Source organism: Rana temporaria, chromosome 7 (assembly GCF_905171775.1).
Source record: "Rana temporaria chromosome 7, aRanTem1.1, whole genome shotgun sequence".
Lineage (NCBI taxonomy): Eukaryota > Metazoa > Chordata > Amphibia > Anura > Ranidae > Rana > Rana temporaria.
In genome coordinates, this window is record NC_053495.1 from 193,256,284 (window position 1) to 193,283,162 (window position 26,879).

General features: G+C 49.0%; 1 protein-coding gene across 1 annotated transcript in view; it reads right to left on the reverse strand.

Annotated features, from left to right (window-relative positions):
* Positions 1-12,769, reverse strand: part of CTH (cystathionine gamma-lyase) — a 49,940-nt gene extending 37,171 nt beyond the window's left edge. Inside the window, exon 1 of the mRNA XM_040360712.1 lies at positions 12,566-12,769. Within this exon, the coding sequence (XP_040216646.1) occupies positions 12,566-12,742 (177 nt within the window). The 5' untranslated portion in view covers positions 12,743-12,769. The remainder of the gene's footprint in view (positions 1-12,565) is intronic.
* Positions 12,770-26,879: the final 14,110 nt, after the last annotated feature.

Sequence of the window (26,879 nt, forward strand, 5' to 3'; positions counted from 1 at the left end):
CTCTCTCTCTCTGTCGCCCTCACTCTCTCTCTCTGTCGCCCTCACTCTCTCTCTCTGTCGCCCTCACTCTCTCTCTCTGTCGCCCTCACTCTCTCTCTCTGTCGCCCTCACTCTCTCTCTCTGTCGCCCTCACTCTCTCTCTCTCTCTGTCGCCCTCACTCTCTCTCTCTCTCTGTCGCCCTCACTCTCTCTCTCTCTCTGTCGCCCTCACTCTCTCTCTCTCTCTCTCTCTCTGTCGCCCTCACTCTCTCTCTGTCGCCCTCACTCTCTCTCTGTCGCCCTCACTCTCTCTCTGTCGCCCTCACTCTCTCTCTGTCGCCCTCACTCTCTCTCTGTCGCCCTCTCTCTCTCTCTCTCTCTCTCTCTCTCTCTCTGTCGCCCTCACTCTCTCTCTGTCGCCCTCACTCTCTCTCTCTGTCGCCCTCACTCTCTCTCTCTCTCTGTCGCCCTCACTCTCTCTCTCTGTCGCCCTCACTCTCTCTCTCTGTCGCCCTCACTCTCTCTCTGTCGCCCTCACTCTCTCTGTCGCCCTCTCTCTCTCTCTGTCGCCCTCTCTCTCTCTCTCTCTGTCGCCCTCACTCTCTCTCTCTCTCTCTGTCGCCCTCACTCTCTCTCTCTCTCTGTCGCCCTCACTCTCTCTGTCGCCCTCACTCTCTCTCTGTCGCCCTCACTCTCTCTCTGTCGCCCTCACTCTCTCTCTCTCTCTGTCGCCCTCACTCTCTCTCTCTCTGTCGCCCTCACTCTCTCTCTCTCTCTGTCGCCCTCACTCTCTCTCTCTCTGTCGCCCTCACTCTCTCTGTCGCCCTCACTCTCTCTGTCGCCCTCACTCTCTCTGTCGCCCTCACTCTCTCTGTCTCTCTCTCTGTCGCCCTCACTCTCTCTCTCTCTGTCGCCCTCACTCTCACTCTCTCTCTCTGTCGCCCTCACTCTCACTCTCTGTCGCCCTCACTCTCTCTCTCTCTGTCGCCCTCACTCTCTCTCTCCCTCTCTCTCTCTCTCTCTCTCTCTCTCTCTCTCTGTCGCCCTCACTCTCTCTCTCTGTCGCCCTCACTCTCTCTCTCTGTCGCCCTCACTCTCTCTCTCTGTCGCCCTCACTCTCTCTCTCTGTCGCCCTCACTCTCTCTCTCTCTCTCTCTCTCTGTCGCCCTCACTCTCTCTCTGTCGCCCTCACTCTCTCTCTCTGTCGCCCTCACTCTCTCTCTCTGTCGCCCTCACTCTCTCTCTCTGTCGCCCTCACTCTCTCTCTCTGTCGCCCTCACTCTCTCTCTCTGTCGCCCTCACTCTCTCTCTCTGTCGCCCTCACTCTCTCTCTCTGTCGCCCTCACTCTCTCTCTGTCGCCCTCACTCTCTCTCTGTCGCCCTCACTCTCTCTCTCTGTCGCCCTCACTCTCTCTCTCTCTGTCGCCCTCACTCTCTCTCTGTCGCCCTCACTCTCTCTCTCTCTCTCTCTCTGTCGCCCTCACTCTCTCTCTCTGTCGCCCTCACTCTCTCTCTCTGTCGCCCTCACTCTCTCTCTCTGTCGCCCTCACTCTCTCTCTCTGTCGCCCTCACTCTCTCTCTCGCCCTCACTCTCTCTCTGTCGCCCTCACTCTCTCTCTGTCGCCCTCACTCTCTCTCTGTCGCCCTCACTCTCTCTCTCTCTGTCGCCCTCACTCTCTCTCTCTGTCGCCCTCACTCTCTCTCTCCCTCTCTCTCTCTCTCTCTCTCTCTCTCTGTCGCCCTCACTCTCTCTCTCTGTCGCCCTCACTCTCTCTCTCTGTCGCCCTCACTCTCTCTCTCTGTCGCCCTCACTCTCTCTCTCTGTCGCCCTCACTCTCTCTCTCTGTCGCCCTCACTCTCTCTCTCTCTCTCTCTCTCTGTCGCCCTCACTCTCTCTCTCTGTCGCCCTCACTCTCTCTCTCTCTCTCTGTCGCCCTCACTCTCTCTCTCTGTCGCCCTCACTCTCTCTCTCTGTCGCCCTCACTCTCTCTCTCTCTGTCGCCCTCACTCTCTCTCTCTCTGTCGCCCTCACTCTCTCTCTCTCTGTCGCCCTCACTCTCTCTCTCTCTGTCGCCCTCACTCTCTCTCTCTCTGTCGCCCTCACTCTCTCTCTCTCTGTCGCCCTCACTCTCTCTCTCTCTCTGTCGCCCTCACTCTCTCTCTCTGTCGCCCTCACTCTCTCTCTCTGTCGCCCTCACTCTCTCTCTCTGTCGCCCTCACTCTCTCTCTCTGTCGCCCTCACTCTCTCTCTCTGTCGCCCTCACTCTCTCTCTCTGTCGCCCTCACTCTCTCTCTCTGTCGCCCTCACTCTCTCTCTCTGTCGCCCTCACTCTCTCTCTCTGTCGCCCTCACTCTCTCTCTCTGTCGCCCTCACTCTCTCTCTGTCGCCCTCACTCTCTCTCTGTCGCCCTCACTCTCTCTCTCTGTCGCCCTCACTCTCTCTCTGTCGCCCTCACTCTCTCTCTCTGTCGCCCTCACTCTCTCTCTCTCTCTCTCTCTCTGTCGCCCTCACTCTCTCTCTGTCGCCCTCACTCTCTCTCTCTCTCTCTCTGTCGCCCTCACTCTCTCTGTCGCCCTCACTCTCTCTCTGTCGCCCTCACTCTCTCTCTGTCGCCCTCACTCTCTCTCTGTCGCCCTCACTCTCTCTCTCTCTGTCGCCCTCACTCTCTCTCTCTGTCGCCCTCACTCTCTCTCTCTGTCGCCCTCTCTCTCTGTCGCCCTCACTCTCTCTCTCTCTCTCTGTCGCCCTCACTCTCTCTGTCGCCCTCACTCTCTCTCTGTCGCCCTCACTCTCTCTCTGTCGCCCTCACTCTCTCTCTGTCGCCCTCACTCTCTCTCTCTCTGTCGCCCTCACTCTCTCTCTCTCTGTCGCCCTCACTCTCTCTCTCTCTGTCGCCCTCACTCTCTCTCTCTCTGTCGCCCTCACTCTCTCTCTCCCTCACTCTCTCTCTCTCTCTGTCGCCCTCACTCTCTCTCTGTCGCCCTCACTCTCTCTCTCTGTCGCCCTCACTCTCTCTCTCTGTCGCCCTCACTCTCTCTCTCTGTCGCCCTCACTCTCTCTCTCTGTCGCCCTCACTCTCTCTCTCTCTGTCGCCCTCACTCTCTCTCTCTCTGTCGCCCTCACTCCCTCTCTCTGTCGCCCTCACTCTCTCTCTCTGTCGCCCTCACTCTCTCTCTCTGTCGCCCTCACTCTCTCTCTCTCTGTCGCCCTCACTCTCTCTCTCTGTCGCCCTCACTCTCTCTCTCTGTCGCCCTCACTCTCTCTCTCTGTCGCCCTCACTCTCTCTCTCTGTCGCCCTCACTCTCTCTCTCTGTCGCCCTCACTCTCTCTCTCTGTCGCCCTCACTCTCTCTCTCTGTCGCCCTCACTCTCTCTCTCTGTCGCCCTCACTCTCTCTCTCTGTCGCCCTCACTCTCTCTGTCGCCCTCACTCTCTCTGTCGCCCTCACTCTCTCTCTCTGTCGCCCTCACTCTCTCTCTCTGTCGCCCTCACTCTCTCTCTCTGTCGCCCTCACTCTCTCTCTCTGTCGCCCTCACTCTCTCTCTCTGTCGCCCTCACTCTCTCTCTCTGTCGCCCTCACTCTCTCTCTCTGTCGCCCTCACTCTCTCTCTCTGTCGCCCTCACTCTCTCTCTCTGTCGCCCTCACTCTCTCTCTCTGTCGCCCTCACTCTCTCTCTCTGTCGCCCTCACTCTCTCTCTCTGTCGCCCTCACTCCCTCTCTCTGTCGCCCTCACTCTCTCTCTCTGTCGCCCTCACCCTCTCTCTCTGTCGCCCTCACTCTCTCTCTCTCGCTCTGTCGCCCTCACTCTCTCTCTCTCGCTCTGTCGCCCTCACTCTCTCTCTCGCTCTGTCGCCCTCACTCTCTCTCTCTGTCGCCCTCACTCTCTCTCTCTCTGTCGCCCTCACTCTCTCTCTCTCTGTCGCCCTCACTCTCTCTCTCTGTCGCCCTCACTCTCTCTCTCTGTCGCCCTCACTCTCTCTCTCTGTCGCCCTCACTCTCTCTCTCTGTCGCCCTCACTCTCTCTCTCTGTCGCCCTCACTCTCTCTCTCTCTCTGTCGCCCTCACTCTCTCTCTCTCTCTGTCGCCCTCACTCTCTCTCTCTCTCTGTCGCCCTCACTCTCTCTCTCTGTCGCCCTCACTCTCTCTCTCTGTCGCCCTCACTCTCTCTCTCTGTCGCCCTCACTCTCTCTCTCTCTGTCGCCCTCACTCTCTCTCTCTCTGTCGCCCTCACTCTCTCTCTCTCTGTCGCCCTCACTCTCTCTCTCTGTCGCCCTCACTCTCTCTCTCTGTCGCCCTCACTCTCTCTCTCTCTCTGTCGCCCTCACTCTCTCTCTCTCTCTGTCGCCCTCACTCTCTCTCTCTCTGTCGCCCTCACTCACTCTCTCTCTCTGTCGCCCTCACTCTCTCTCTCTCTCTGTCGCCCTCACTCTCTCTCTCTGTCGCCCTCACTCTCTCTCTGTCGCCCTCACTCTGTCGCCCTCTCTGTGTCACTCTCTCTCTGTCTCACTGTGTGTGTGTCGCTCTCACTCTCTCCCATCCCCGTGTGTCGCTCTCACTCTCTCTGTGTCGCTCTCACTTTCTCTCTCTCTCTGTGTGTCTCTCACTCTCTCTCTCTGTGTGTCTCTCACTCAAATTCAAATAAGCTTTATTGGCAGGACCAAATACATGTTAGCATTGCCAAAGCAGTTGAGTTTGTACAGGAAAAGGGGAAGGCGGGGTAATATAACGGGGAATGGACATAAGTCTGTGAAAGGATTTTTAAGTCCTCAGTTTCTCATGTCCCTCTCAGTCTGACACGCTGTCACATATTGGGCAGCTCTCTTCGCAATTGGCTCCTCTTCTCCCAGTAGAAATTGGAGTTTCCTCTTCTCTTCTGTAGAATTGAAGTCCGGGATGAGAGCGGAGAGTCTCTGGAAGTGAGGGTCCCTCACTGATGAGTAATTGGGGCAATGTGTCTCTGTGTGCGTGTCTGTGTATGTCTCTCTCTCTCTCTGTGTCTCTCTCTCTCTCGCCTGAACATGAAGTGTCCTACTTTCCAGGAATGTAGCTAGAACAATCTAGCTCTACATACCAAATGACTTATCGAAAAACAAACCTCATACCCATTTTCCCTGCTTAGAGAGATTTGTTTACAGGTTTAGGCCAGTGTAAAAACTACTTTATTTGCGCTCTGCCTGCATGCAGGACATTTAGGAGATATTCACCCTGCATGCAGCCAGTGACATCACTGGCGCATGTGCTCTGAGGGTCCAGCATACCTTGCCGGAGCTTCGGGCCGGAACCAAGGGCTCGCATGTGTGGGAGTGACGTCATTGCGGCTCTGGCCGCTCACATAGCCAGAGCTTGCGAACCCGGAAGACAGACAAAGGGGAACAGGCCATTCCTCAGCTGTGCCTTTACAGCTCTGGAGGGCTTTGTTCCAAGGTGAGTATTTCATAATGTGCTAGTACTGCGATGCATACTAGCACATTATGCCATTGCAGGTTTTTTTTTTTTTTGGGGGGGATTTTTTAACATCCACGGTTTACAACCGCTTTAAAAAAAAGCACTCTGGTCTAAATAAAATTGAAAAAATTTATATAAAAAAAAAAAAAAAAAATAGCAGAAAGAGCTTGGACTAAAAAAAACAAAAAAAAAAACGTATTCTAGAAATAAAAAAAAAGTAGGCATTGAAAACCTAACATAACCCTTTATACTGAGCTTAGCAGATTTCTCTTGACAATAAATTACTGATTAAAAAAAATAAAAAGGTTAATGTCCTCGCATTTCAGGTCCATCGACTTCCACAGACAATAATTACCTTTTATTGCAAAGTTGAGCAACAACATGGAGTGAACCTTTGATTCCGGTTCATCGCTTCAGAAAAGCACATGTTGCAATCATGATGTTAAAGTGACCTTAAAGTCAATTTTTTTTAATATATAAACTATACAATATTACACCCAGAATATTGTTACACTCCCCACAGCTGCTGTCACAATTAAAAAAAAAAAAAAATCCCCTTAAATAATTCAATTGTATTAATTGAATTATATATTCATCTTCTCCATACACGATTCTTCCTCTTATTGAGGGTGTATGGTGTTCATTCACCGTTAGTTTTTTGTGAAAAGGTGAGCTTACACTTTAAGGGGTGTTCCAGACTTTTTTTAAGTGTATTAAAAGTCAGCAGCTACAAAAAGTGTAGCTGCTGGCTTTTAATAAACAGACACTTACCTGCTCCACAGTTCCAGCAACGCGCCGGCCAGGGCTCCGCTCCTCGCCCCCCCTCGCCGGCCAGCGTCTTCATTCTCAGTGTGGGCACCCGGCAGTGACAGCTTTTGGCTTCACGGCCGGGCACCCACTGCGCATGCGGCGCCGTCCGATTGGACAGGCGCTCGCCTACAGGGAGGGGCTGCAATAAGGCGATTGAGCTATTCGCCTTACCAGCCCCTCGGCGGAAGGAGGAAGTGGGACAGGAAGTCCCACTGCTCCTGAAGCCCCCACTCCCCCCCCCCCCCCCCAAAAAAAATTACATGCCAAATGTGGCATGTAAGGGGGCAAGGAGTGGATTAAGCGGAAGTTCCATTTTTAGGTGGAACTCCGCTTTAATGGATAAGTTAACTATTTTTTTTTTTCTATAAAAAAAGGGGGAAAAGGCATATAGTATATACACTACAGGTTATCCTAGCAGAGGGGCTGGAAGGATTGTGTGCACTGCCTTAACCTCTTTACTGCACTGAGGTAAAGGAAGCCATTTAGGGGGGGGGGGGGGAATTGTACCTTTACAACCCCTTTAAGTGAATTTGATGTAAAATTCATGTACACGCATAGAATTTACTATTCTGGGATTGAAGACGGAGTTAGAGGAATACAACAGAAGTGTTACAGGTGGGAACAGTCACACATGTCTAAACTAAACTAGCTGATAAGAATTTGCACGAGTACAAATACAAAAACAGATACCTTCAGACTGTTCTCACACACACACTATATTACCAAAAGTATTGGGACGCCTGCCTTTACACACATGAACTTTATTGGCGTCCCAGTCTTAGGGCTCTTTCACACGGGCGGCCCGTTCAGGTCCGCCTGCCAGTTTTTTTGGCGGACCTGAACGGGCGCTCCGTGCTCCTCTATGGAGCCGCGGATGTCATCGGTGACATGCCCGCTGACATCCGACCCGCCAAAGTGTGACGGAGGAAAACCCTACTCTTCCATCCGTCTGACGGATCGGGTGAACACGGACAGACGGAGCCCTGGTTCACACTGGTGCGTTTTGACATGTGATTTGGCATGTCAAAATGGCGGTATGTGCCGCAAGCGACACCACATCTGCGGCGCTGCACCGATTTCAAAAAGTCGTTTCTGTACTACTTTTTGCGATTTTTGGCCCGCGATTTACATTGACATCTGTGCAGAAACTTGCACAGATGTCTCTATAATCGCGGCCGAAATCGGGACTGAACTCGCACGGCTTCACTGCCGCAGCCCAGTGTGAACCTGGGTGACAACTGATAAGAAACGAATCATATATATAGCACTTAAAGTGGGGGGTTCACCCTAAAACAATTATATAACATTACATCCAGCATACTAACGACATGTAAAGTATGCTGGTATTTTTTTTATTTTTTTTTTCGCCGTACATACCGTTTAATTGTTATTCCCCCCCCCCCCCGGCTTCCGGGTTCTGATTCCCGCGGGACTGGGCGTTCCTATTGAGAGCTTAGATGATTGACGTCTGGTGAAAAACTTCCCCTGGCGCATAAGGCGCGTCACCAGTTTTCCGTAAATAGCCGGCCTGCGAGTCGGCGCTATACGGCGCCTGCGCAGTCAGCTCTACACGGCGGGCGAATAGTTTTAGGGTGAACTTCCACTTTAACGAATCATTGTTTTGTTTGTTATGCAGGAACCTTCTGCCAGCAAGGCCCTGCTTAAATATCCTTAGAGAGGGTCCAAGTAACCAGGATTTGAAACATGGACCCCAGTGCTGCGAGGCGAGCGTGCCAACCACTACTGTGCTACAAGGTACACGGGCACTTTATTATTATTATTGCAAGAAAACTCATAACTGAGAATTGCAGCTCAACATCTAGAAAAAGTTACACAGGGTCTTCTAATTAAATAATCACGCAGTTGTTCTCAATCTCTACCATCCAGATCTCAGCTGTAAGCTCCAGTCCAGCCTTTTGGGGGAGCCGGTCACCCACCAATCACCTGCAGCTACTGGAAAGTGCTGATTTACAGTGACTAAGCAGATCACCGCCTGATGCAACGTTACATCATACAGATCGTCCATACAAAAGCCACATCACTGGCTGTACAGAGCACGCTCTAAGCCGCTGGTTCTCTATTGTTCTCTATAGAGCTGCACACAATTAGCACTTGTCAGGCGAGTAGGAACTGTGACAGCAGATGATGCTGCGGAAGTTCTGGATCTACCGGTCTGATCACAATACAGCAAACCTCAGCAAACCTCAGTAGTTCTAGATAGCAGTGATTATAGTCCGAGAGTCTAGGGACCCGGACTCCTGGGGAACCGGACTCCACCATGGTGGAAAATCCAAGTCCAGCTAAACACCTGGGGCCGGATTCAGAAAGAGATACGACGGCGTATCTCCTGATACGCCGTCGTATCTCTGAGTTCCGACGGTCGAATCTATGCGCCTGATTCAGAGAATCAGTTACGCATAGATAACCCTTAGATCCGACAGGTGTAAGTGTTTTAGGCTGCAATTCCAGGCCGGCCGCTAAGTGGCGCTTCCGTATTATTACGCGACTAATATGCAAATGAGGAGTTACGCCGATTCAGATACGAACGACCGCCCGGCGCTTTTTTTTACGTCGTTTGCGGTCGGCTTTTTCCGGCGTATAGTTACCCCTGCTATATGAGGGGTAGCTAATGTTAAGTATGGCCGTTGTTCCCGCGCCGAGTTTTGAAATTTTTTATGTAGTTTGCGTAAGTCGTTAGCGAATACGGATGGACGTAATTTACGTTCACGACGAAAGCAATGACGTCATTTAGAGCAATGCACACTGGGAGATTTTACAGACGGCGCATGCGCCGTTCTAGTAAAATGCAAAAAGCGCGGGGTCAAGGGAAATTTAAATAAAACACGCCCCCTACATCCCCATTTGAATTACGCGGCCTTACGCCGCAACACATACGCTACGCCGCTCTAACTAAGGGCGCAAGTTCTTTGTGAATAAAGAACTCGCGCCCAAAGTTAGAGCGGTGTAACGTATCGGAGATACATTGGCGTACCTGTCCGGCCCGCGTAACGTATCTGAATCCGGCCCCTGGAGTGGCCAGTAGTGGTAATCATCCCACTAAAAAAAAATACTAGAGGGTGACTATTCTTCCATCGCGCATGGTCAGAAAACTCAGCAACTTTTAGTTCCAATTGAAACGAGACAGTAATGCCGTGTACACACGATCGGAAATTCCGACAAGAAAACCGCAGATTTTTTTCCTGACGGAATTTTGGCTCAAACTTGTGTTGCATACACACAGTCACACAAAATTCCGACCGTCAAGAACGCGGTGACGTACAACACTACGACGAGCCCAGCATGCGTCAAATTGATTCTGAGCATGCATTGTTTTTTGCGCTTTGGAATTGCATACAGACGACTGGAATTTCCGAAAAAAAAAACTTTTGGTCGGGAAAAAATTGAGAACCAGCTCTCAATTTTTTGCTGTCAGAGATTCCGACAGAAGAAGTCAGATGGGGCATACAAACGGGCGGAATTTCCGACCAAAAGCTCTCATCGCAAACTTTTCTTTCCTGGAAATTCAGAACGTGTGTACGCGGCATTGGAGCTGGAAATCAGCAAGAGACAATTCCCACCTATGCATTTTTTTAACACATTAGCCTGCTATGGACCTGATCTCTACCATACCGGAAAATCCACAGGGGCCACATGGGGCCATTTGTTTGCCTTTATCTGGCCCTTGGGGCATTATTCCCACCATCAGCAACAGTGTGCCACTATTACCCCCCCCCCCCTCACGCCAGCTATGCGGCACAATTCCTCCTCCTACTGACACAAGCGATGGGGCACTGGTACTCCTCCTACTGATGCCAGCGATGGGGCACTGGTACTCCTCCTACCGACGCCAGCGATGGGGCACTGGTACTCCTCCTACCGACGCCAGCGATGGGGCACTGGTACCCCTCCTACCGACGCCAGCGATGGGGCACTGGTACCCCTCCTACCGACGCCAGCGATGGGGCACTGGTACCCCTCCTACCGACGCCAGCGATGGGGCACTGGTACCCCTCCTACCGACGCCAGCGATGGGGCACTGGTACTCCTAATACCAGTGTGGCATCGATTTCTCCCACTGACGCCAGGACATTTTCTTCTCGCCACACTCCGCCCCCCCCCCCCCCCTACTAAACTTTGAAGGGCAGTAAACTGGCCCTTTGTTTATAAAGTTGAGACCCCTGCACTAAGGTGACGCATTTTTCATGTAGTATTCCACGACCTTGCATTTCAAAACATGAACGTACACTTTCCTATCAGAGAAGCGCCACGCAATGCATGTTCACCCGTTACATAAGGCGCTGTGAAGAAGTCAGTGGGTCCATTTAATTAGCAACTAGCAGGGAGTGCAATTGCACAATGTCACTAGGGGTGTGATGTCACTAGGAAGCGTGATGTCACAATGTCACTAGGAAGTGTAATGTCACTGGGATTGTGATGCCACTATGTCACTGGGAGTGTGATGTCACTGGGAAGCGTGATGCCACTATGTCACTGGGAAGTGTGATGTCACTGGGAAGCCTGATGTCACAATGTCTCTAGGAAGTGTAATGTCACTGGGATTGTGATGCCACTATGTCACTCGGAGTGTGATGTCATTGGGAAGCGTGATGTCACTATGAAGTGTGAGGTCACTGGGAAGCGTAATTTTACTATGTCACTGGGAAGCATGAAGTCACAATGTCACTAGGAAGTGTAATGTCACTATGCCACTGGGAGTGTGATGCCACTGGGAAGTGTAATGCCACTATGTCACTGGGAAGTGTGATGTCACTGGGAAGCATGATGCCACTATGTCACTGGGAGTGTGATGTCACTGGGAAGCATGATGCCACTATGTCACTGGGAGTGTGATGCCACTGGGAAGTGTGATGCCACTATGTCACTGGGAGTGTGATGCCACTGGGAAGTGTGATGCCACTATGTCACTGGGAGTGTGATGCCACTATGTCACTGGGAAGCATGATGCCACTATGTCACTGGGAAGCATGATGCCACTGGGAAGTGTGATGCCACTATGTCACTGGGAGTGTGATGCCACTGGGAAGTGTGATGCCACAATGTCACTGGGAGTGTGATGCCACTGGGAGTGTGATGCCACTATGTCACTGGGAAGTGTGATGCCACTGGGAAGCGTGATGCCACAATGTCACTAGGAAGTGTAATGTCACTATGCCACTGGGAGTGTGATGCCACTGGGAAGTGTAATGCCACTATGTCACTGGGAAGTGTGATGTCACTGGGAAGCATGATGCCACTATGTCACTGGGAGTGTGATGTCACTGGGAAGCATGATGCCACTATGTCACTGGGAGTGTGATGCCACTGGGAAGTGTGATGCCACTATGTCACTGGGAGTGTGATGCCACTGGGAAGTGTGATGCCACTATGTCACTGGGAGTGTGATGCCACTATGTCACTGGGAAGCATGATGCCACTATGTCACTGGGAAGCATGATGCCACTGGGAAGTGTGATGCCACTATGTCACTGGGAGTGTGATGCCACTGGGAGTGTGATGCCACTGGGAGTGTGATGCCACTGGGAAGTGTGATGCCACAATGTCACTGGGAGTGTGATGCCACTGGGAGTGTGATGCCACTATGTCACTGGGAAGTGTGATGCCACTGGGAAGCGTGATGCCACAATGTCACTAGGAAGTGTAATGTCACTATGCCACTGGGAGTGTGATGCCACTGGGAAGTGTAATGCCACTATGTCACTGGGAAGTGTGATGTCACTGGGAAGCATGATGCCACTATGTCACTGGGAGTGTGATGTCACTGGGAAGCATGATGCCACTATGTCACTGGGAGTGTGATGCCACTGGGAAGTGTGATGCCACTATGTCACTGGGAGTGTGATGCCACTGGGAAGTGTGATGCCACTATGTCACTGGGAGTGTGATGCCACTATGTCACTGGGAGTGTGATGCCACTATGTCACTGGGAAGCATGATGCCACTATGTCACTGGGAAGCATGATGCCACTGGGAAGTGTGATGCCACTATGTCACTGGGAGTGTGATGCCACTGGGAAGTGTGATGCCACTGGGAAGTGTGATGCCACTGGGAAGTGTGATGCCACTGGGAAGTGTGATGCCACTATGTCACTGGGAAGTGTGATGCCACTGGGAAGCGTGATGCCACAATGTCACTGTTATTGTGATGTCACTAGAAAGAGTGATGCCACCGATCACACAAGTGTATAGAAAGGACTGACAGCTGGAGACACAGGAGGTTATACGATAGATAGATAGGATACAATTATACACATATTATAAAGTTATTCTATTAGTCCCCTCCCCCCCCCAGCACACAGCTGGTCCGCTCACCGAGTGCTCCCCCGGGCTGTGCTGTTTGAAGGTGGTGGACAGGGAGATGGGGGGCACCAGCGCCAGGGAGTTCCATTGCTCCGGTTCCTGCCCGCTGTGGATGGCCTCGGTGGCGAAGTGACGGAAGGGCTCCAGGTAGCCCCGGGCCACACACCCGATCCGCTCCGGATTCTCCATGCCGCTGATGTGCGAGAAGGATGCAGCCGGTCCGCCTATTTGAGCGGATCTCCGGCCAGGCCGGGCTGTGATTGGCTGGTGCTGGAGGCGTTGTCCTTGCTGACGAATGATAGGAGGAAACAAACTTCACCGCCCCAATAATGATACAATGTTACCGTATGACGCAACAATACAGAATATACAATCATATTATATATTACATCATATATTACACTGCACAGAGACAATACCATCATACCAAATAATATAATAGCATAATAATATACAGAGAATACCTTCCTCCTTATATTTTCGGGTGATGGATTGAAGATCACTCCATGAGATGCAGAGATGCCAACTGTCCCTGATTTGGAGCAATGTCCCTCTGTCCCTCATTCTCATCATTTGTCCCTCATTTTGGTCTGATCTATAGAGTTGTATATAAAATGCACTATTTATCTATCAAAAAGTGTTTTCCAGCGCTAAACCTTTCATTTGATTTCTAAATTGCTGCATTTGTAAATTCCAAAATCCAATATAAAAGAATAGCGTGGTAAAAAAAAAAAAAAAAAAAGCACCTGTGGGTTTAACCAATCTTGTTTATTTTTATACAATTCTCCTTTAAGGGGGCGTGTCAAGGGGGAGTGTCCTAAGCCTGCATACTTTTGCTGATAAGTGTCCCTCCTCCCATCTCAAAAAGTTTCGGAGCAGGGCTGTCTTTAAGGCAGGGCAAAAGGGCGGCCGGCCCCTGTCATTGTTGTGGGGCCCAAAGCAGCTGCCTCATACTTGCCAACTATCGCCGTTTAAATTCCATTGTCCCTTGAAGTTTTAGTCCTGTGCTATGTCCCGATATCTCAGTGTGAAGTGCTGCTACTAATGCTGCCCAGCTTCGCCCTATTGTTTAGTACAGATGACTCACCTGCAGACCCTGTGTTTACATGTAAATTCATATGCAAATAACTGGAGCATTCCCATGTACAGGGCCGTTTGAAGGAATTTGGGGGCCCCAAGCAAAATGGACATAGAGGCCCCCCAACCCCCCCCCCTGCACGCACACAAAGCCTACAGGAACCACAGCATAGCGATACAGTTTAAGTTCACCCACACTCAAAGACTGGTGCCCCCATCATAGACTGGTGCCCCATCACAGACTGGTGCCCCCATCACAGACTGGTGCCCCCATCACAAACTGCCCCCATCACAGACTGGTGCCCCCATCACAGACTGGTGCCCCATCACAGACTGGTACCCCCATCACAGACTGACCCCCCCCATCACAGACTGCCCCCCCCCATCACAGACTGGTGCCTCCATCACAGTCTGGTGCCTCCATCACAGACTGACCCCCCATCACAGACTGACCCCCCATCACACTGATGCCCCCATCATAGACTGACCCCACATCACAGACTGACCCCCCCCTCAATGACTTGTCCCCCCATCACAGACCCCCCTCGATAGTAGACTCCTGTCCCCATAACAGCAGAGCACTCCCCTTCCCCACAGAGCATTACCAAGGGAGGGAGGCGGGGCGGGCAGAGAGCTGACACCCACAGCTGCTGCTGCTTGACATCGGCATGGTTGCCCCTGGCTCTGGGGAAGGGGGGGGGGTCTGACTGCGCATTCTCCCCTCCCAGCGACTCTGCAGCTAGCCATCTGGAGCTGCCTCCCGCTACACTCCGCACGCACCAGCCACCACCCTTCAAGGGATCCGATCCTCTGGAGGGGACCTAGGCGGCTGCCTAGTGGGAGCGCCAGCCCTGCCTGTGAACATAGCAGCAGGCAGACAGATAAGCCAGCTTGGGGGCCCCTTGCTAGCTCGGGGCACCAAGCAATTGCTTGGTTTGCCTGTCCTGTTGCGACGGGCCTGCCCATGTAAGTAGCTGAGGCTGGCGGCATTCATATGTAAATAAAGGCAGCATTCATATGTATATAATGCCCCGCTGCAGTTAGGAGATGATGTGCTGTAACCTCTAGCAACTAATCAGCAAGCTGTAATGTGTGCTTTAACTTCTAGCAACCAGTCAGTAAGTGGTAATGATAAGCTGTAACCTCTAGTAACCAATCACTGCCTGATCTGATACAGTGAACTGATTCTAAGTCTAACTGATACTTATTGTATGTCTCAGAGCACGTGGAAAGTGAAATTGCATAGGGGGGGCCCCAAAGGTTTTTTTTTGCCCAGGGTCCAATCAATATTAAAGACGACTGGTTGGGAGGTATGGAGATGTTTAAAGCTTGGGATATTTTTTTATACCCTTATGCCATGTACACACCGTCGGAATTTGCTGTCGGAATTTCCGACAACAAAAATTTGAGAGCTGGTTCTCAAATTTTCCGCCAACAAAAGTTGTTGTCGGAAAATCCGACTGTGTGTACACAATTTAACACACAAATATTCTACGCATGCTCTGAATCAATTCGACGCATGCTTGGAATCATTGAACTTAATTTTTCTCGGCTTCTCGTAGTGTTGTACGTCACCGCGTTCTTGATGTTCGAAATTTCCGACAACATTTGTGTGACCGTGTGTATGCAAGACAAGTTTGAGCGAACATCCGTCAGAAAAAAATCCACAGTTTTGACGTCGGAATGTCCGACCCTGCGTACACGGCATAACCCTGCTTTAACCACTTCAGCACCGGAAAGGATTTGCCCCCTTCCTGACCGGGCCATTTTTTGCGATACGGCACTACTTCGCTTTAACTGACAATTGCGCAGTCGTGCGGCGTTGCACCCAAACAAAATGTATGTTTTTTTCCCTCACAAACAGAGCTTTCTTTTGGTGGTATTTGATCACCTCTGCGGTTTTTATTTTTTGCGCTATAAAGAAAAATAAAATTTTTGAAAAAAACACAGCATTTTGTACTTTTTGCTATAATAAAAAATTAAACATTAAAAAAGTTTAGGCCGATATGTATTCTTCTACTTATTTTTGGTAAAAAGAAAATCGCAATATAAGCGTATAGTGATTGGTTTTTGCAAAATGTATAGCATCTACAAAATAGGGAATAGATTTATGGCATTTTTATTATTATTATTTTTTATTATACTAGTAATGGCAGCGATCTGTGATTTCTATCGTGGCTATTTTGCGATCATTGTTACATTTGATACTTCCTAGTTTTTTGTTGGTCTGTCAGGAGGGGGTTAGCATCCCGCTGACAGAAACAAAGGTAGAACAAAAATAAAGACACAGGCCCAGATTCAAGAAGCAATTGCGTCTGCGTAACCATAGTTACGCAGCGCAATTGCTTACTTGCGCAGGCGTAACGACTTCTCCTGTTTCAGAGAGCTCGTTACGCCGACTGCAGCCTAAGATATGCGTGGCATAAGGCTCTTATGCCCTCATATCTTAGGCTGCATTCTTACGCAGGCCGCTAGGTGGCGTTCCGGTAGTGGTCAGCGTATAGTATGCAAATTGCATACTAACGCCGATTCACTACCCTACGCGAGCCCTGCGTACGCAGTTTACGTCGTTTGCGTATGTCGGTTTTTGCGTAAGGCTGCCCCTTCTAATAGCAGGGGCAGCCAATGCTAAAGTATACCCGTCGTTCCCGCGTCGCGAAATTTGAAATTTACGTTGTTTGTGTAAGTGAATCGTGAATGGCGCTGGACACCATTCACGTTCACTTTGAAGCAAATGAGGTCCTTGCGACGTCATATACCGCAATGCACGTCGGGAAAGTTTCCCGACGGAGCATGCGCACTACGCTCGGCGCGGGAACGCGCCTAATTTAAATGATCCACGCCCCCTACGGGATCATTTAAATTGCACGCGCTTACGCCGGGCATTTTGCCGGAGCACCCACGCAATTTACGGAGCTACTGCTCCGTGAATCGCGCGTAGCGCAGGAAACTTACGGAGGCGCAGCGGCAAAACGGTGCGCTGCGCCTCCGTAAAAAAGGGGCAAAGCTTCCTGAATCTGGGCCACAGTCTGTATTCTCTGTGACAGTCTATGTTTCCATCATGAGTAGGGATGAGCCGAACACCCCCCCGTTCGGTTCGCACCAGGACCTTCAAACGGACCGAACGTTCGCGCGAACATTTAGAAAACGCATTGACGTCTATGGGACTCGAACGTTCGAATTCAAAAGTGCTCATTTTAAAGCCCAATATGCAAGTTATTGTCGTAAAACGTCTTTGAGAACTCGGGTCTTGCCCCAGGGAACATGTATCAATGGAAAAAAAGTTTTAAAAACTGTAATTTTTTTCAGGACTCCTGAAAAAACGACCGTTTTTAAAACTTTTTTTCCATTGATACATGTTCCCTCGGGCAAGACCCGGGTTCTCAAAGACGTTTTCACAGGCATACTATAGACACCCAGCAGGTACAATATTTAAAGGAATTTTTCAATTTTTTTTTTATTTTTATTTAAGCATCATTAAAACCACTGCTCCTGAATCTTTAGGTGCAAACTACAGAGCACACAGGCAATAAACCATGTAAGAATACTGCAGCTAGCACAATCACCTGTCTGCCAGTAAATTAGGAAGAACTGATCTAGCTAAACTATACAGTGTATAAATATATGTACAACACCTGGGATGTATATATATCCTCTACACACTGTAATATTAACTGACTAGCCTGCCTGCTCTATCTACCTGCAAAAAAGATTGCTCTCCCCAGCCTCCATTCTTTCCAAATGTCCTTGAATCAGGTCCAGGTCTCCTCACACTCTGGCACCCGCAAAGGCTTGGGGATATGGATATGGAGATATGCAGTACTCCCACACTAGGTCACCCTCTCACTCTCCAGGAGTTCCCCATGATGTCCATAGTGTCAGGAGGGACATAAGGGTAGGCCAGACCCCACTCAAGAGCAACTCTGCGCTGAACTTCCTGCTGTAATCTGGAAAACCTGAGCAGTTCTCGTGGCTTCCCTTTTTTCGGCAGGACAAAAGCATCATGGCACCTCTTGACCCACTGCCTTGCAGCTTCACAGCCGGTCTTCTACTGCGCATGCGCGAAGCGCGCTGCGCTTTGTGAATGGTCCTATTGTGGGAGAAATCGGAGGGAAGTCAGCCGGAAGTGGGAGCAGGTACCTATCAAAACCAGGTACCCGCTCCACCCTCCCCCCAAACAGTGCCAAATGTGGCAGCGGGGGGAGGCAGATAAGTGGAGCTTCCCTTTTGGGTGGAGCTCCACTTTAACTCACCCTATTGTTTGGTTTGCTTCTGACAAACCCATTTTAGAGGGTTTTTAAGGGAAAATACTGTGCGATTGCTGCAAATGATACCTCTACTGTGGCCAACATTTTATTTCCATGATTGTCGGCTCCAGCTAGTGGCTATGAAGCAGTATTTTCCTGAAATAGTTTCATCAGGAAAATACAGCATTATGACCCCTAGATGGAGCTGGTGATCATAGGAAATAAATATACTACACATTACAGGGAGTATTTGTGATGGTTGTGCAAATACTATGACATACACAGCACAGCAATTTTTTTTATTATAAATAGACCTCTAGGGGTCTCTTGCTGCATGTCAGCAATACATGCAAAATTGCATGCTTTTCCAACTCTGCACTTTAGCAGGCGTGCAGGGTGCTATTCATTTTTATTGGCACCCCCACACTTTAGCAACCATGGTGCATTTTTACACAGGCCAAACTGCATGGTGTTGCATTACTATGTGGTTCGGTATGGCACAATTTCAAAAAAGGTTCAGGGACTTCGTTCCCCACGTTGCAGGCTATGTTAGCCTATTGAAATTAATAAGTTGCCCTAGAGGCAGCACTCAGAACCTGCACAGATGTGAACCGAAGCTAATGCTTTTGGAGCTATAAGTTGTCCCTCTTTTTTATTTCGGGCCATAAATACCTTTATCAGGGCTCAAAATTTCAAGTCCTGAGCTACTAGACAGGCCTTAATAGTTACTTGCCACCAGTCGCCCCACCCAAACCCTACCCTGCCCCACCCTCGTAAATTATCTCATGAAATGACACTGATAAATGTTTTATGTAGAATTAAGTTACAAAAATAAATATTAACAACAACAACTTTATCAGTGCCCATCAGTGCAGCCTATCAGTGCCCATCAGTGCAGCCTATCAGTGCCCATTAGTGCAACCTATCAGTGTGTAGCACAGATTCAGGCATGATGGTAGGGAAACAGTCCTGCTCCCAAGCTTAACACTTTCTGCGCCACTCCTATGTGAGTGGGTTTAGTGTACCCCGGACAGGCCTCTCTCACCGACCTGGCAGGTGGAGTATCACTCGAACAATTGTAGGATAAAGTCTCTGTCACAGACCCTCCTTGATGAACTTGAACTTGAGGAAAAGTCTCTGCCACAGACCCTCCTTGGTGAGCCTCAGAAAGATACCTCTGCCACAGGCCCTCTCTGATTTGTAGTTATGGAGATAATCCTCCTTAGATGAATTACGTCTGGATCTCCTTCAACTTGTTGCCCAGGTACCGACTGACAGGTGATCAATCCTTCAGTGTCCGGCTACCTTGATCCCCGGTGGTTTGTCGAGGCACTTTTGGACCGCCAGCCTCCCCACTGAACAGCAATACAGCTTGGGATCCTCAAAGGTGGGAACCCAGTCGCTCACTGGTTCCCCGTCGCTGTTCAGATTCTCCAGGCCATCATGGTCCCGGAACCAGGAACACCGCGTTGGAAGAACACCCCAGTGCAACAGAATAAGCCTACAGCACAGCCAAGCTGAGACAGAGACCCTGTTTTGCACATAACAATTTGGATCAGAGTTTAACTACACTCTGATCTCCCTCTAAATTTAACTAGCACCGCTACTATAAAGTACCCAGGCGCTACAAGTGCTTATCAGTGCAGCATATAAGTGCCCATCAGTGAAGCCCATCAGTGCCCACCAATGCAGCCTATCAGTGCTCATCAATGCAGCCTATCAGTGCTTATCAGTGCAGTTGACTTAGGACTGCCTTGCCGAGGACTGACAGGAAACATGCACCGCCCCACTCCTTAGCTGTGCGGCATGAGAGAGGTGGAGATGGGCGACCCCACAGTAAACATTGAAATCCCCATGCTGTGAGCCTGTGTGGAGCGAGGGGGGGCACTGACTATACAGAGTAAGCAGCCTGTACTGGTGTGTAGCGGCGCTCATTCCCAGGACAGCACAGTTGAGGTGGGATGTCTTGCGAAAAGGTGGGACAGTTATCAGCCGGTATGCAATCTCCAGCAAGCAGCTGGGGATTCAGACTTTACTGCCAGCCCTGTCCACACTCGCTCTCAGAGTATTTCCACTCGCCAAAATGCGAGCAGGCGAGTGGAAATTTTGAGGGCTGCATTTATGACTAAGCCTCGGTGGGGCAGGGTGAAACACGTCAAAGGGCGTAGCTACATGAAAGTGCTGGGGCTGCGGCCACTATTCTCTACCTATGAGGGCTGTCTTAATGAGAGGGCACACCTGGGCACTGCCCATGGGCCCCAGCTGCATGGGGGGCCCCTGTACTTTCCCCAAAGCAGCTGGTCCTTGAGCCCACGCTGCCCCGAAATTGGGGGCCCCATGATGGCACTGAGAGTGATAGATGCAAAGGGGAGGCAGTTTGCCTCCTACCTACTTAAAGCAGTGGTTCACCCTATAAAAAATTTCTAACACTACATCCAGCCCAGTTCTGCAAATAAAATTACACTGACCTTTTTTTTTTTTGTCGCCGTAGATAGCGTTTATCGTTAGAATTCACCGCGGCTTCCGGGTAGGGAATCCCGCGGGAGTGGGCGTTCCTATTGACATGCCAATTGATTGACATGTTAAACGACGGCGCATACAGCGCGTCACGACTTCCCGAAAGAAGCTCGGGTCGGCTCTATTCAGCGCCGGTGCGCAGGCGCCGAATAGAGCCGAGCCGACCCGAGGTTCTTTCGGGAAATCGTAACGCGCTGTATGCGTGGTCGTTTAGCATGTTAGAATTTTTTTATAGGGTGAACCACCGCTTTAATGTCTGTTTACCTGCACTGTGATCATTGTAGGGGGCCCCAGGGGAAATGTGGGGACCCATAGGAAGAGTTTAAAAAACTTCCACTCTTCAGCAGGTAGACTGATCGTCTCATTAGGTTGTTGTGATGGTTTTATAACTTGTTATTACAGCAAATCTGTTTTCACCATGGATATTATGTTGAAGACATTGAAATAATAATGTCACGCCTCTCGCTCTGACACGTGAAACGCCAGGATGGGTAATACGTTGAGGCATTCCTGTTCTGTCGCCGCATCTTCTCATGTTCTGTGTCTTGGAAATAATCTGTAGGGCATTTCTGCACAGATTCTGCCACAAACACAACCTCTGGTTTTGGTCCTCAGGCTTGGAGTGTCCAGTCTGGTTAGCCCTGGCTCACTGATGTACTCATTAGGGAAAAACAAGTGAGGAATTTGTCTCTGGCAAGAGTTCCGGACGACACAAGGGAAAACAAGCAATGAGGCACTGCTGTGAAATTCTAAAATAACTGAATAGGGGATGAATAGCTGTGCAGCGAAGGGTTTAATGTGCACTTCTTATTTTGTAACAACTGGCATTGTTAAGTAAGCCGTGGCGTCCCACAGAGGGTGGGACCAGTGTTCTGTGCGTAAGCTAGTATCGGGTCCTGGCATCTAGTGGTGCCAGGTGGCACTGCATTCATTTCTTGATTTCATAAAACAATTGGATGCTGTCCCACATAATGCTCTCATAAAAAAACTTGTATAAGCTCATAGGTAGATTCAGAAAGAGTTAGGCCGGCTTATCAGTAGATAAGCCGACCTAACTCAGAATCTACGCCGACTTATGTTTAAGCGTATGCTCAAACAGAGATACGCTTAAACATATCTAAGATACGACGGCTTGCACCGTCCTATCTTAGATTGCAATATTTTGGATGGCCGCTAGGTGGCGCTTCCATTGCGGTCGGCGTAGTATATGTAAATGAGGAGATACGCCGATTCACGAACGTACGCCCGGCCGACGCAGTACTTTTACGCCGTTTCCGTAAGAGATAGGCCGCCTAAAGTTAGAGCTTAGCCCTAGTGGAATAGTAATGTCAAGTATGGCCGCGGTTCCCGCCGCGAGATTCAATTTTTTTACGTTGTTTGCGGAAGTCGTCCGCGAATCAGGATTTACGTAGTTTACGTCCACGTCGAAATCAATAGGCCTGTGCGGCGTACTTAGCCGCAATGCACACTGGGAAATGTAGGCGCCCGGCGCATGCGCATTAAAAAAAAACGTAAAAAAACGTGAGGTCAAGCCTGATTGACATTAAACACGCCCCCCTCCAACACATTTGAATTTGGCGCGCTTACGCCCGCCTGTTTTAGGCTACGCCACCGTATATTAGCAGGCAAGTACATTGAGAATCATGTACTTGCCTAGCTAACTTACGGCGGCGTAGCCTAAACAGGCTAAGCTACGCCACCGCAAGTTTAAGCCATCGTACCTGAATCTACCTATCAGACTTTACCCTTGGGTGATCTAGTCGATACGCAGTCGGCTGAAGAAGAGATACGGTATTAGAGTGTGGCTGTAAATGGATCTTTAGTTATCACTAGAGGGATCACCAGCAGGATGAAGGACAGGGATGGACTAACCATCGGGCCCCTTACAGGTGTAATGCAAAAAATAATTCAAAACAAAAAAAAAACGGGAGGGGGGCCCTGGGGACCATTACAGTTGTAATGCAAACAAATGAAATGTTTTTTTTTTTTTAACCACTTAATGACCACCGCCTGTAGATATACGTCCATAGAATGGCACGGCTGGGCAGATGGACGTACCGGCACGATAGAGGTTTTACCGGGCTTGTGGAAAAATTGCATAGCTGCAATTTAACAATGCAGCAAGACACTGCTTCCAAAATTTCAACAGCACATCAAATATCCCTCTTTGCTGGTTGTTGGTGAAGCCTCTTCCATCTTAGTGATGCTTCCCTGATGTGGATCTTGATTATGAAGTGGCTGGTCTGTGTTTGGGTGGGTTCTCTTATCTCTTCATACAATGCATTTTTTTCAAATGATATCTTGTATCTTATCCATATTTTTTGTATTTTTGGTTGTACCCTGTATGCATACTTCCTGAAGAAGCCATGGGGCGAAACATACATTCACAAATGTTTTTGATAACATTCAGTACACACTGAATGTTATCAAAAACATTTTGTGGACATTTTTGAAATTCGAAATTCGAAAATTCGTAATTTTGAAAATTGAAAATGAAAAATTCGAAAATTCTAAAAATAAAAAATTCGCAAATTCGAAAAATAAAAAATTTGCAAATTCGAATATTCGAAAATTAGAAAAATAAAAAATGGAAAATTCGAAATTTCTGAAATTGAATTTTTTTTAGAACTCACTGTACATACCTGTATCTGGCCACATGCAAAATAATCTACACATCCGGTCTATGGATGATAGCAAATCGCAGCTGCTGGAGATGCTACCAAAGCTGGAAGAGAGGTTGCGGCATCCTGTAGGTATAGGGCGGAAGTCAGGGGAGGGCTGGCAGCCTTAGGCCTGGGGGGCAAGTCCAGTCAAGTGGCCCAAAGAGCGTGGAAAAGTGATGGATTGAGGAAAACAGTCTAAGATTTTTCATGATCACAAGAGTCCGCACAGAGGTCCCCTTACATCAGAGTCCGCACAGAGGCCCCCCTTACATCAGAGTCCACACAGTGGCCCCCCTTACATCAGAGTCCACACAGTGGCTCCCCTTACATCAGAGTCCGCACAGAGACCCCCCTTACATCAGAGTCCGCACAAAGGCCCCCCTTTCATCAGAGTCCGCACAGAGGCCCCCATTACATCAGAGTCCACCAGTGGGAGGTGAGCAGCGGCCGTGAACTGTGTTAACAGAGCTCCAGCAGGCATATTCCTGCTCTGCAAAAACAGCATTTGGTAGTGGCGGCCGGTGGCTGTGCATAGTGTCACCAGCCCGGGGGGAGATTTCCACCCTGCCCCCCCTGCCAGCCCTCCCCTGGCGGAAGTGATGTCAGCTTGGGGTTAGACTGCCTCCACCCCTGTGAGCACCTCCAGCTGCCATGATTTTCTATCATCGGTGGACTGGGACACCTATGTAGATTATTTTGTATGTGGCCAGATATGTACTGTAAATTCTAACTTTTTTTAAACTGTCCACTAGATGGCGCATTTCCCTTTCTAAACACACACACAAGAGCGCATGTGATTCTTTGCAGTGTGATTTGAAGCCATTCATTTTGCATTGACACAAATCGCACCACAATGTTTCAGTATTGGGAGCATTTGGGCGAATACCGATACTGGTGCATCCCTAATCCTGTATGCATATTTCTGAAGAAGCCATGGGGCGAAACATGTAGAAATATGTTGCATAGAGGACACTGTCAATGACCTTACAACATACACAAAAAAACAGTTTGTGGGACACAGATGCTCAAATCGCGACACCACATCCCATGTAGAGTATATAGAAAGAAATGGAGAAAGGGTAACAAACCCTGGGACTTTTAACCACTTCCTTACTGGGCACGTATACCCCTTCCTGACCAGGTGAAATTTCAGCTTCTGGCACTGCGTCGCTTTAACTGACAATTGCGCGGTCATGCGACGTGGCTCCCAAACAATATTGGCGTCCTTTTTTCCCCACAAATAGAGCTTTCTTTTGGTGGTATTTGATCATCTCTGCGTTTTTTTTTTTTTGCGCTATAAACAAAAAAAGAGCGACAATTTTGAAAAAAGTTAATATTTTTTACTTGTTACTATAATAAATAGCCCATTTTAAAAAAAATAAAAAAAACATTTTTTTCTCAGTTTAGGCCGATACGTATTCTTCTACATATTTTTGGTAAAAAAAAAAAATCGCAATAAGCGACTGGTTTGCGCAAAAGTTATAGCGCTTACAAAATAGGGGACAGAATTATTATTACTTTTAATAATGACGGCGATCTGTGATTTTTATTGGGACTGCGACATTATGGCGGACACATCGGACACTTTTGACACATTTTTGGCGCCATTCACATTTATACTGCGATCAGTGCTATAAAAATGCACCCATTACTGTATAAATGTGACTGGCAGTGAAGGGGTTAACACTAGGGGGTGAGGAAGGGGTTAAATGTATTCCCTGGGTGTGTTCTAACTGTGGAGGGAGGGGGTGACTGGGGGAGGTGACCGATGCTGTGTCCCTATGTACAAGGGACACAGATCGGTCTCCTCTCTCCCCTGACAGGACGTGGATCTCTGTGTTTACACACAGAGATCCATGTCCTTGTCCCTGTAACCACCGATTGCGAGTGCCTGGCGGCCATCGCGGCCGCCAGGCACGCGCATCGGTATCTCAGGAATGCGGCGGGCACGCGCGCGCCGCCGGCGGCGTTTTGCATGCCCTCTAGTGGCCTGGAAGAGCGGAGGACGCATATATGCGTCCTGTCAGAGATTTAGAACCACCCCGCGGCCGCACATATTCGTACGGCCGTCGGGAAGTGGTTAACGGTGTCAAATTAAGCAAATACTATAGACATTTTACAAAATAGAACATTAAAATTTGTACATAAATAGCCATCCACAGAGGACATATCATGCTCAACCATGAGCTAAAGACCTGTGCCACGATTGCTCTACATGTTTCGCTCCTATGTGCTATAACCCAGTGATTGAATAGTGAGTGGGGTGTGATTCATGGTTCCTATGGCAAGATATGGCGACATGTGATTTATATATATATTTTTCAACAAGTCCCTCCTGCTTTGAAGTGTATCTATGTGGATTAAAACTGGCCTAATTTGGTGAGCTGTGCCTAAACGGTATTTGCATCTGACTTTATTATCGAAACTTATTTACGCTATAGTTATTGATTTTACAGTTACACATTTTGTCTGTAATTGTCTACCTAATATTCCAATATGTTTATGAATATCTATTCATTTATGATGATTCACTCATGCGTTGTTCCATCCCTTATATATTCTCTTTATGACTTTCAGTATTACCTGTACAGCTCCTGAAGATGCTCGTTGAGAGCGAAACATGTAGAGCAATCGTGGCACAGGTCTTTAGCTCATGGTTGAGCATGATATGTCCTGTGTATTCATGTACAAATTTTAATGTTCTATTTTGTAAAATAAAAAAATCTATTTTTACTATGTCTATAGTATTTGTTTAATTTGACACCGTTAAAAGTCCCAGGGTTTGTTACCCTTTCTTCATTTCTTTCTATATACTCTACATGGGACGTGGTGTCGCGATTTGAGCATCTGTGTCCCACAAACTGTTTTTTTGTGTATGTTGTAAGGTCTCCATTTCTTTCTACTTTACAACATGGATGTTTCAAAAACATTTTTAGGTGGATTCAGAGAGAGTTAGGCCGGTGTATCAGTAGATACGCCGACCTAACTCGGAATCTGCGCCGTCCTAAGTTTAAGTGTATTCTCAAACTGAGATACACTTAAACCTATCTAAGATAAGACAGCCTGCTCCGTTGTATCTTAGGGTGCAATTTTTCGTTTGGCCGCTAGGTGGCGCTTTCGCTGAGTTCGGCGTAGAATATGTAAATGCCTAGATACGCCGATTCACGAACGTACGTGCGCCCGTTGCAGTAAAGATACGCTGTTTACGTAAGGCATTTTCCGGCGTAAAGTTATTCAATCAAATAGCTGGCCTAGTCAATGTTAAGTATGGCCGTCGTTCCCGCTTCGAAATGTGAAAATTTTACGTCGTTTGCGTAAGTCGTCCGTGAATAGGGCTGGACGTAATTTACGTTCACGTCGAAACCAATACGTCCTTGCCGCGTACTTTGGAGCAATGCACACTGGGATATGTACACGGACGGCGCATGCGCCGTTTGTAAAAAACGTCAATCACGTCTGGTCACCCTCCATTAACATAAAACACGCCCCCTCATCCTCATTTGAATTAGGCGTGCTTACGCCGGCCACATTTACGCTACACGGCCGTAACTTAGGAGGCAAGTACTTTGTGAATACAGTATTTGCCTCTCTGACTTAAGGCGGCGTAGCGTAAATACGGTACGCTACGCCGCCTTAAAGATGCGCGCCCCTACATGAATCTAGCTATTTGTGGAAAAAGCCTTTTTAAAGATTTTTAAAGTGGATTTGTAATAAGGATTTTAATGTATTTTTTAGCTGCAGGTGGGACGCTGATCAGCCACCTGTTTGTACTTCCTCTTTACTGCACAGCCTTCTACACAGACCCCACATGAGTAATACTAT